This window comes from Geospiza fortis, unplaced genomic scaffold, assembly GCF_000277835.1.
Source record: "Geospiza fortis unplaced genomic scaffold, GeoFor_1.0 scaffold41, whole genome shotgun sequence".
NCBI lineage: Eukaryota > Metazoa > Chordata > Aves > Passeriformes > Thraupidae > Geospiza > Geospiza fortis.
This window is the reverse complement of record NW_005054299.1, coordinates 15,767,254-15,777,072: the sequence shown is the minus strand read 5'-3', so window position 1 is coordinate 15,777,072 and position 9,819 is coordinate 15,767,254. Positions and strand designations below refer to the sequence as shown.

The window sequence follows — 9,819 nt, the reverse complement described above, 5'->3', positions numbered from 1 at the left end:
GGGGGGGCCGTGCCTCGGCCCCCGCTCACCGCGGCCCCGGCCCCTGTGCCGCTTCCCCCTCGCAGGGTTACTACACGCGGCGCGGCGGCGTCGGCGAGAGCGGGGACTTCATCACCTCGCCTGAAATAAGCCAGGTGTTCGGAGAGGTAACGCTGCTCCTCGCGTTCTTAGTTACTTGTTGTTCTTCAACCAGGCGGGCCTGGCTGGAATCCTGGTGAGCAATAAGCCATCCATGAGCCAGCAGTGTGTCCTTGTGGCCAGGAAGACCAATGGAATCCTGGGGTGCATTAGGACTCTTCCTAATGCACCCCAGGATTCCATTGGTCTTCCTGGTGCCAGCAGGTGAAGGGAGCTGATCCTGCCCCTCTGCCCAGCCCTGGTGAGGCACATCTGGAGTGCTGAGTCCAGTCCTGGCTCCTCAGGACAAGAGAGACATGGAGCCCCTGGAGTGGCTCCAGTGCAGGGTAACAAAGATGACTGAGGCTCTGGAGCATCTCTCTAATGAGGAAAGGCTGAGGGAGCTGGGCCTGTTCAGCCTGGAGAAGAGGCCCTGAGAGGGGAAATCATCAATGTCTGTGAGCATCTGAAGGGAGGTGCCAGGAGGATGGAGCCAGGCTCTGCTCCGTGGTGCCAAGCAACAGGACAGGAGGCAATGGGCAGAAACTGATGCACAGGAAGTTCCACCTGAACATGAGGAAGAACTTTACGGCGCACTGGCACTCAGATTGCCCAGAGAGGTTGTGAAGTTTCCCTCACTGGAGACATTCAGGAACCATCGGCACACAATCCTGTGCTATGTGCTCTAGGATGACATACTTGAACAGGAAGGGTGGTTCAGGTGGCCCAATGTGGTCCCTTCATGTTTCCATCCCAACTGATTTCCAAGCCAGTGTTTAGATACCTTATCAATGTCAAAATACTGGAGTAGCAATGATAAGGTTCAAGTTATTTCCCAAGAAAGAAATTAGTTTTGAGGGAGGAAAGGGGGTTTTGTTTTTCTGAAAGTCCTTTGTCTGAAGCACCATCTGTGCTTAGTAACACTTCACTTCCATACAGAACTTGCTTATAAATAAAAAGAGTTATGGTGATTTTTCCAGTGTGAAAACTCTCCTCAAAACAAATCTCCAGAGTTTGATCTGGCTCACTCTGGTTTGTGTCTCGTTTCCAGAAGTGAAGATTGGCTAAATCCTCTTCTCAGTGATGCTTTGGTAAATGCTTTGTCAGGAAGAACACTTGTCCAAAGGTACCTGGGCAGTGACCTGGTGAAAGTTCTTGCTCCAGCCAGAACAGACTCCTCACATTTACTGATGGAGAGTTGGTTCTGCTGGGCTGACAGCAATCAATGACCAGTGTTAATACTTAAAGACAAGAAATGTGATGTTATGTACCATAATTCTTCTTAACTTTGAAATATCGAGACTGAATGTTGCCATGTCATCTGAGCGATTATCAGACAAAAGGCAGGCATGATTTTCCCCGAGTGCTGAAGTGATTACTGTAACCCTGCGTGTTGTTTCTCACTGACAGTTAATAGGAATATGGTACATCAGTGAATGGATGGCCATGGGCAAACCGAGCACCTTCCAGCTGGTGGAGCTGGGCCCAGGGAGGGGCACCCTCACCGAGGACATATTGCGGGTAGGTGAAAACATTCCTGTTCTTTGCTTCTGGCTGTATTCCACAGCTACTGTGAAATCTGAAGGGAAGATGTTTTGCTGCCAGGGTTTACCCTTCCCTGGCAGCCAGATCACTTCAGTCAGGGTGGCAACTCAGACTCTGATTAGAATGGATGAGTTTCTGAGACCAGGGCTCTCAGGTGGAAGCAGACTGAGGGCCAGTGTGTGCACACTGCACAGACACGCCTGTGACCTTCCAAACACCACTGGATAGAAGGGCAGGGCAGGAATATTCCACTGTAAATTATTTCTGTGCAGGGAAACGTGATCCAAACTGAAAACGATCCAGGAAGTTGTTGCTGTGTGTAGTTGAGATGGAGACCTTAGTGTAAGGAATAGAACGGGGGAGTACAGTAACACAGAATGAAACTGTGTTAACTCCTTTGGGCATTTCAGGGCCTTATTTTTTTTGAGTTAATGCTTTGTGTTCAGTTGTGCCTCTATGGCTGTCTTATATAAAATGCTGCTGATTCATAAACAGATTGTTAATGGGACTTAGCACCACATAAGAACTTTTATTCTATTTACATATGCTAATAAAAACAGTGAAATGTGGGATATCAAACACTTCTTCAATGTGGCAGGGAAAACTGAACCATTTCTCTTCTAATGCTAGACCTTCTACAGGTCTTAGAGGAGCTGCTACTACTCTTCCAAATTAGCATTTTATGTTGTTGTCCTTATACCCCTGTAATGCATAGCCAACTTTTTTGAAATGTATCAGCTTTTATTAAGATTTATGAAGAAACTCACACTTCCTACTGGAGGAGCAAAATGCAATCTCTCTCACTAAGGTTTTGTTAGTGAAAGCCATCTTTTCTCTTGAATAGTCAATAGTACATGGTGAGAAGAAAGGTTAATACTTAAACCTTTAATGGACACAGAACAAGACTGTGCCTGATAGAATTTATCTGCCCTTGTAGGTCTTCAAGCAGCTCGCCTCTGTTCTTAGTAAATGTGATGTCTCTGTTCACCTGGTAGAAGTGAGCCCCAAACTCAGCGAGATCCAAGCAGTGATGCTGACAGGAGGGAAGGTGCAGCCAAGCCCTGAGGATGAGTCTGCTTACATGAAAGGCATTAGCAAGACTGGAATTCCCATTTTTTGGTACAGAGATATTCAAGATGTGCCACCAGGTAAGGAGCTTGAATGCCTCGTTAAAGGGATGGTGCCCTTCCTTCACTGACAGCTTTTGATAGCAGAGAGCATCTCTGCTAGCCTTCACACTGGACAGAAAAGTAGTTATATACATATTTGTTCTTACTTGTATGAGTCTGAGGCAGGATCTTGGTTCATTCTCATCACTGCTACCTATTCTGTCTGCCTTCATTTGGGCATAGTTACCCAATTTCCTATATTCTGACTTTCTTTTCATGGGGGAAAAAAAACCCCACTTTACTGGCTTTGCCTGAATCTTCTTTCACAAGACAGTGATCTAAAATTCATGGACTGGTAGCTAGAGCTAGCTGTAGAAATTGTATCTTTAATGTGTGCAAGCTGGAAGTAATTATAATTTTTTCACAACCACATTAACTAGCTTAATTAAAAATCATAAAAACATTTTAAACTGAAAGCTGCTCTGGAAGTGTTAATAATTTAATGCATTCTTTTTTTACCTTCCCACAGGTTACAGCTTTTATCTAGCACATGAGTTCTTTGATGCCCTGCCAATACATAAGTTTCAGGTATAGCAAGATTATTATTTTAATTGTGACCATCTGCTTAAACACTTTTTCTCTTTGAGGAATAACAGAATAAAGGTGCCAGACTAGTCACGTGCCCTGTCTCTGGTGATGAAATAATTCTGAGTTGGACAAATAAGACTTAATTCAGCTGAAAACTGTAAAATTAGTAATCATTTTTGAATGGAAAAACTTGAGGAAAGCTAAGGATTTCTTTCTGCTGAGATAACTCTCAAAGTTTTGGGGTTTTTTATTCCTTATGCTACATTAACGCAGCTTTAATTTCCACATGATTTTCTGTAATACTGCTAACAAAAGACTGAAGGGCTTTCACTTGAATAGTAATGAGAGCAGCAAAATAGAGGCTAGTTACGATTCAGAAGTAGCTAATTTATGATAGTCACCAGTCTTTTATTTTGATAAGTTAAATGCTGCACTCTCAATAGAATAGGCAGCATGTTTCTTCAGAGCATCATTCATTCCTTTTAAGTATAATTCAACATGTATTTGTTGGCTGTGCACATGAGACTCCACCACAAGCTTTTTCTAAGGCTGTTCCTGGAATTTAATAAGAATGAGTAATACTTGTTAACAATGTGTTGTTCCTAAAACCTTTGTGAAAAGGCTTGACATTATTTCAATGAAATGAACAAGATACTGTGGTACCTGTTGAGTGTAACATGAGTGCTTTGGGCTCGTTCAACAGCGAACAGAGAAAGGCTGGCGTGAGGTGTTGGTTGATATTGACCCAGAAGTTCCTGACCAGCTGCGGTTTGTCCTGTCACCATCCAGGACCCCTGCAACACAAAACTTTATTCAGGTGAGGTTATGCCTCCCAGAGCTCATCCTTACACCTTTATTGACGCTTTCAAGTACATTTAGTGCTTCTCAGTTACTCTGACAGCAAGAAGAGGCCTCTCAGTCTATAAATGAATAGAGCTTAAAATTTCTGCAAGCATTTAAGCTTTGTAAGCTGTGAAACAGCAGCACAAAAATTACCACGTGTATCAAACTTCACAAAATAGGAGCTTGAACACACAAAATGCCTCCAAGAGCAAATCAAGGCAGCAAGTGACGGGCAGAGTGCTCCACTGTGTGTGTGGCATCACCATCTCAAGAGTGGCCCTGCCCCAGCCAGGCTCTCAGCCTGCTGCAGGGTACTCAGGGCAGCTGCCTGGCCTTTAATGGAAAGTGGCTGTGGTTTCTTCCTGAAATGCACTGGATACTTAAAGCCACAAAATTAAGTACTGGAGATTAAGCAGAGCTACAGAGTCTCACACAGGAAGGCCTCTCGGAATGGTGTGCACAGCTGAAGCACTATTTTTCTTAAGTACCACAGTAAGGAAGTTTCAACTGACACAGATATTCTTGGTAGAAAAATTTGCATTTGACTAGAGGTTATTGAAGAGAGGACTGAAATCCAGCACTCAGAAAATACTAATTGAGAATGAGTGGTAGCAAAAACTAGCTCAAGCCAGTGTAGGTAGCCTAGAATGCACCTCCTGTACCTGCGTGTCCAGCAGAGCAACAGCCCCAAGACACCAGGTGTGAGGGATACTTGCCTTCTACTTGTCTGCTAATACAGGTGTTCTGGTCTTTGAACTCTGCACTAGCCAGAAGAAACAAGAGACCACGTGGAAGTGTGTCCCGAGGCTGGTGTCATTGTGCAGAGGCTGGCCTCTCGGATAGAGAAGGATGGTGGGGCTGCTCTGGTTGCAGACTACGGCCACGACGGAACCAAAACTGACACTTTCCGGGTAAGGCATTTGCCCTGCAGCAATAAGCCAAAAGACTCTGTTATCTTTGATCATTAGGTAATAGCAAAAACTGCATCAAACTGAGTAACTCCTGTTTAATCAGTACCCAGAAGGGTTTCTCTCAGAGGGAAAGGCTAATCTGAGCTCTTTTGCTACATTTATCTCAAATTTTCCATATATAATTTGCTATTGTCAACACTCAAAGGCACAGCTTAATTTTGCTGGCCCAAGCTGTGATGGTTGGACTACAGCTGAGTGTAATCTTCCAATTTCATTTTCAGGGTTTCCGGAATCACAAACTTCACGATGTGCTGAGTGCTCCAGGTACAGCAGACCTGACAGCAGATGTTGATTTCAGCTATCTTCGAAAGATGGCACAGGGAAAAACAGCTACGTTAGGCCCTATAAAACAGAGGGAGTTCTTAAAGAACATGGGCATTGACCTCCGACTGCAGGTACAAGAGTGTTCACAGCTGCAGAGCTCTCCCAATCCACAGGCAATACTCTTAATCAGCACAAGAGCTTTAGTAGAAATCTTTGGTTTTAAAATGAAGTTGTTCAAAATAGCATGGAGGTGTGAGATCAGAACGTTGTTTCTGCTAGATGTAAGTTACTCCAGATACCTGAAAGTAAACTGATACTATATTTAGGAGCATTTAATGCAAAACTTGCATTGGTGTGTGGGCTGTGGTGACCCTGTGTGATCACTGAGACCACCAGTGATCTCACCAGTTCTACCAACCATCACAGCACTGTTAAGTGAAAAGGATGCAAGAAGGGATTGCAGGTATGCAAGAATTTGTAGGAATGCAGGAGGGCCTCTAACCTGTTGTTTTGGCTTTTTTTCCAGGTGCTCTTGCAGAATTCAGGTGACACAGCAACTCGTGAGCAGTTACTTCACAGCTATGATATGCTGATGAATCCTGAGAAGATGGGGGACTGTTTTAATTTCTTTGCCCTGCTGCCTCACCATAGACTTGTACATCCTGACAAGAAAGATAAGTCAGAATCAAAGTCTCCCCTACCACCTGTTGCTGGATTTAATGAACTGTTACTAAAGTAATTTCAAATACTATCACAAAACGCATGATGGCTGTTTCAGAGTAAGTCTGGTGCAGCACACCAAACCTCTGGATTGATCTACTCAAAGCAGTATGAGTGGAAATAGAAGATTGCACATACAGAAACCAGAACACACAGAGGAGAGAATGAACAGTGGTTTGGTGGGCTTATGAAAGAACAGAGTGAAATATTTACTAGTGCAGTCAAAACTTGTCAGTAACAAACATGCACTGAGGATACATTAAATGTATTCAAGCTTTGGTACTTGAATAAAATCAAGATGCCTTGACGTCTCTGAAGATATTTTTATAAAGAGAATAGTGACAGGATGCATGTAAAAGGAGTTCCTGCTGGCTGAATTTCCACAGCAGGACATACTTAATAAATCCACAAACAGGAAAGTATAGAACCATTTCTTCCTAAGAACATTTGATAGGAGAGATAATTCATGTAAATAAAAAGAACGAGTCTGGTAGGGAAATAAATTTTATTTTCAAGCTTAACAGAGGATATTTACAAACAATGGGGTGTATAAAAATATAAAAGTACTTGACAGTGTCATTTTGAGGCTATAAATTTTACATGAGCTTTTTTCTAGCATCACCATAGCACTATTGCTTGAATGAATGCAACTTAATTCATCTAGGGGTAAGGGTATTAAACACTGTAACCTACTGCTGTCAAATCTGCAGTAAAGGTAGAAAAAAGGGAATAAAAAACTCAGCTATTTTTACTACTCTAGGAATTTTACTCATGATGTAAGCCTGATTTTTTTGGTTTCTTGACTACTAGCTGCTTGTGACTTCTCTTGTCTGGCTCCATAAGTCTGCATATGATCAGGCAATCTCCTCCAAAGGCCAACAGCTTTATTTTTATTTTAATACAACTTGAAGAATAAATAGTTCATATAATATTTTGAAGCAGAGCAGACTTCATGGGGAGAGACAAAAGCCAGGCCTTCTACTTCATTATTGTCCCCTCCTTCCTCTATTGCTGTTGTGCTGTTTCAAGTGACTGAGCTGCTTTATTTCCTTCCTTACAACAACACAACAAACCCACAGGTAACCTGAAGTAACAGCTCAAGTAAAAATCTGAAGTGTAAAACCAAACTGTATCTACATATTAGGGTGTAGGTTAGGGTGGAATATAGCAATGGCTTCACTGAAATTTGGCCACTTGAGCACTGCAAGTTTTTCAACAGCACTGCTTTCCTTGCCAAGAGCAGGCAAATACCAAACTACCAATGTCAGAGGTGATTGCTCTGGTTGCAGAGATGAAAAGCAGTGCCTCTTTCAACAGTCAGTCCTGAAACCCTCTCTAAACAGGGTTAAGAATCCAGAGCTCAGCCTTTGCCAGCACAGACACCTACAAAATGCAGTGGCAGATAGATAAAGGGCAATGGGAAAGAAAGAGTGAGTTACAGACCCACACCTACCTGTGGGCACATCCTTCTGCAGCTGCCACTGACCACTGCCAGGTCACTGCTACTGCAAGCAGCTGCCAGCTCTGAACTAACCATGTAACATTTTAGGTATATCTAACAACTTATAAAACCGCTCACCTGTTTCCTTACCTGAATAAAAACAGTAGAAAAAAATACTTATCTACACACAAACAAAAAAAGAAAAATCTTTGTAGGAGAGAGGAGATACCCCAAAGCCTCTCACTGCCTTTGCAGTTCAAGCCTGTATCAGTATTTTAGAAATATTTCTAACTAAGCTCCAGTTAAGCAGCTTGGCACATCAGGGATGCATGCAGCCATCTAGCACCTTCCAGGAGCACAACACTGTTACCCACAAAAAAAAGATTTCACCCTTTTCATTTTTTAAAATAAGACCAAAAAAGCCTCTTCCATTTGCATTTAGCATTACAGCCTCAAACTTCTTTGAAATACCATTAACTTGAACTGTCCAAGGGAATAATTTCCAAAGAACACTGCTGTTTCCCCTCTACTGTGCCACAAGTCCAATTAGTGGTTGGGAATCCTTCCGTTGAGGCATGTGCACAGAAGAAACTGAGCTAGGAGTTGCTCTTGGACTCTTCATTCAGCTCAGACAGTTGTGAGCACAGTAAAGAGGATGGGAGGGGCTGCAGGTTAAGGTGGGAAGGCAGAGTCCTTTCTCCTACAATCCAGCTGCCCTGGCAGAAGCAACAGCTGATGAGCTATCCACTGTTACTTCTAGGTTTCGAGCAGAGTTAACATAAGAAGCTAGCAGGCTACAAACTACTCCTGATGTAAGTCCAGGGAACTTTAAAAAATTAGAAAAATATTAGAAGAATTTAAAAATCTTATTACTCAAAACGAGAGAAGAAAGCTGCATGTATTTTTCCCTATTTTTCCGCATCCTTCTGCTAGAAGCTGGTCTTCCAGAGTGAAAGGATATGCTACATCAAGTCTTGTGTGCTCTCTGCATTATTTGTGTAGTTTTAAGGCAAAATGCCTTCGGTGTGTTATCAATGACGTGCCAGCCTTGCACAGCAGCGCACTGTTGTGGCTTATTGCTTTTTTTGACAGACAAAATAAAAGCCTAGCAAAGCTTTGGTTGTCATCTCTTTAGAATGTCAACCAGCATTTCAAGAGGAATGTAAGAAGTTATGGGGTTTTCCTTTTTTTTTTTTTTGGTTGCTTTCTGTAAAAAGTTCAATTAGGGCCAAGACACACATTTAACTGTCTAAACAGCAGCAAATTATTCCTTCATCTGTGAAGCTGTATTCAACTAAACCACCATGTTTTGCTTTAGCCAAGGTATTCTGTACTGATTTTTTATAGTCTCTTCACCATCCACAGTTTGAGAAACGGAAGATGTATCTAAGTAACAGAAAACAGTCCTCTATGGCCTAGTAAATAGGGATTAGAAAACTATTACAAAACTCTTATTGCGTAGGCTATGAAAAAACAAAAACCCTTGGAAAACACAAACCATTCTGTCTGTACACACTACACCTCGGTAATGGCTTTTATAGCCACCCAGCTCGGTGAAATGCTACCCAACCGGGCTCTGTATCCCACTGTTCAGTAACTTCTCAGAGTTAAAGTCAGGGATGGAGAAAAGTTTGCAGACAACAGTCTATTCCCATGGCAATGAAGGATCCTCTGGGGCTTTACACACCAAACTATGTGTACAGCATTTGGAAAGAGCAATAGCTGTTCCACTTTCTTCAGCTTCTGCCTGGAGTATCCTTCTTTGCTGCCATTTAGCACAATGAACAAATCAAGGGTCTTCTTCCATGTCATCTGGATTGGGAGCCATAATGAAGTGCTGGGGGTACTCAAGGTTGTGCTCGTAAGCGTGTTCTTTCCAGCGTGCATCATCGCTCTCGTGGGTAATGTAGCGCTCTCCAATGCGTGTTTCAAATTCTCTGAGGTCAAGCCAAGTCTGATAATCCTAAGGAGTAAAAGAGATTTAAGGAAGCAGTTTTAAGAAACAGCAGCACTACATTCCCACAGATAAATTCTGCAGTTTGTGTCCATTTTCAGTGTAAATAGTCACAAGATACAACCAACAATATCTATTAAAAAAAAAAAAGCCCCAACATTGTCCACAAAAATAGTTCAAAATAGTATCTAAGGTCGTCAAAGCAGCAGATAAACTGCATTCCAAACAAATCTTTTCTAAAGGGACTACAAGTTACAGCACACACCA

At 42.6% G+C, this 9,819-nt stretch overlaps 2 protein-coding genes across 3 annotated transcripts in view; one reads left to right on the top strand and one right to left on the bottom strand.

Moving 5' to 3' along the window:
- Positions 1-17: 17 nt before the first annotated feature.
- Positions 18-6,464, top strand: NDUFAF7 (NADH:ubiquinone oxidoreductase complex assembly factor 7). The gene is made up of 8 exons (XM_031060762.1): positions 18-146; positions 1,528-1,638; positions 2,600-2,810; positions 3,301-3,359; positions 4,063-4,176; positions 4,970-5,113; positions 5,395-5,568; positions 5,964-6,464. Exons 2-8 carry the CDS (start codon positions 1,558-1,560, stop codon positions 6,174-6,176), a joined length of 996 nt encoding a protein of 331 aa, XP_030916622.1. The 5' UTR covers positions 18-146; positions 1,528-1,557; the 3' UTR covers positions 6,177-6,464.
- A 179-nt stretch (positions 6,465-6,643) lies between these two features.
- Positions 6,644-9,819, bottom strand: part of PRKD3 (protein kinase D3) — a 40,818-nt gene continuing 37,642 nt past the window's right edge. Inside the window, exons 18-19 of one of the 2 annotated variants that reach the window (XM_031060754.1) lie at positions 9,384-9,561; positions 6,644-9,262 (exon numbers count right to left, since the gene is read on the bottom strand). In XM_031060754.1, the coding sequence (XP_030916614.1) occupies positions 9,388-9,561 (174 nt within the window). In that variant the 3' untranslated portion in view covers positions 6,644-9,262; positions 9,384-9,387. Of the gene's footprint in view, positions 9,562-9,819 lie in introns of both variants that reach the window. The other variant, XM_005416240.3, reaches the window with a different exon arrangement.

Excerpts from the sequence above, each read along its gene's own strand:
- NDUFAF7 (XM_031060762.1), top strand. The coding sequence starts at position 1,558 with ATGGCCATGGGCAAACCGAGCACCTTCCAGCTGGTGGAGCTGGGCCCA. Across the intron at positions 2,811-3,300 it reads TATTCAAGATGTGCCACCAG|GTTACAGCTTTTATCTAGCA; the intron begins GTAAGGAGCTTG and ends ACCTTCCCACAG. Across the intron at positions 5,569-5,963 it reads GCATTGACCTCCGACTGCAG|GTGCTCTTGCAGAATTCAGG; the intron begins GTACAAGAGTGT and ends CTTTTTTTCCAG.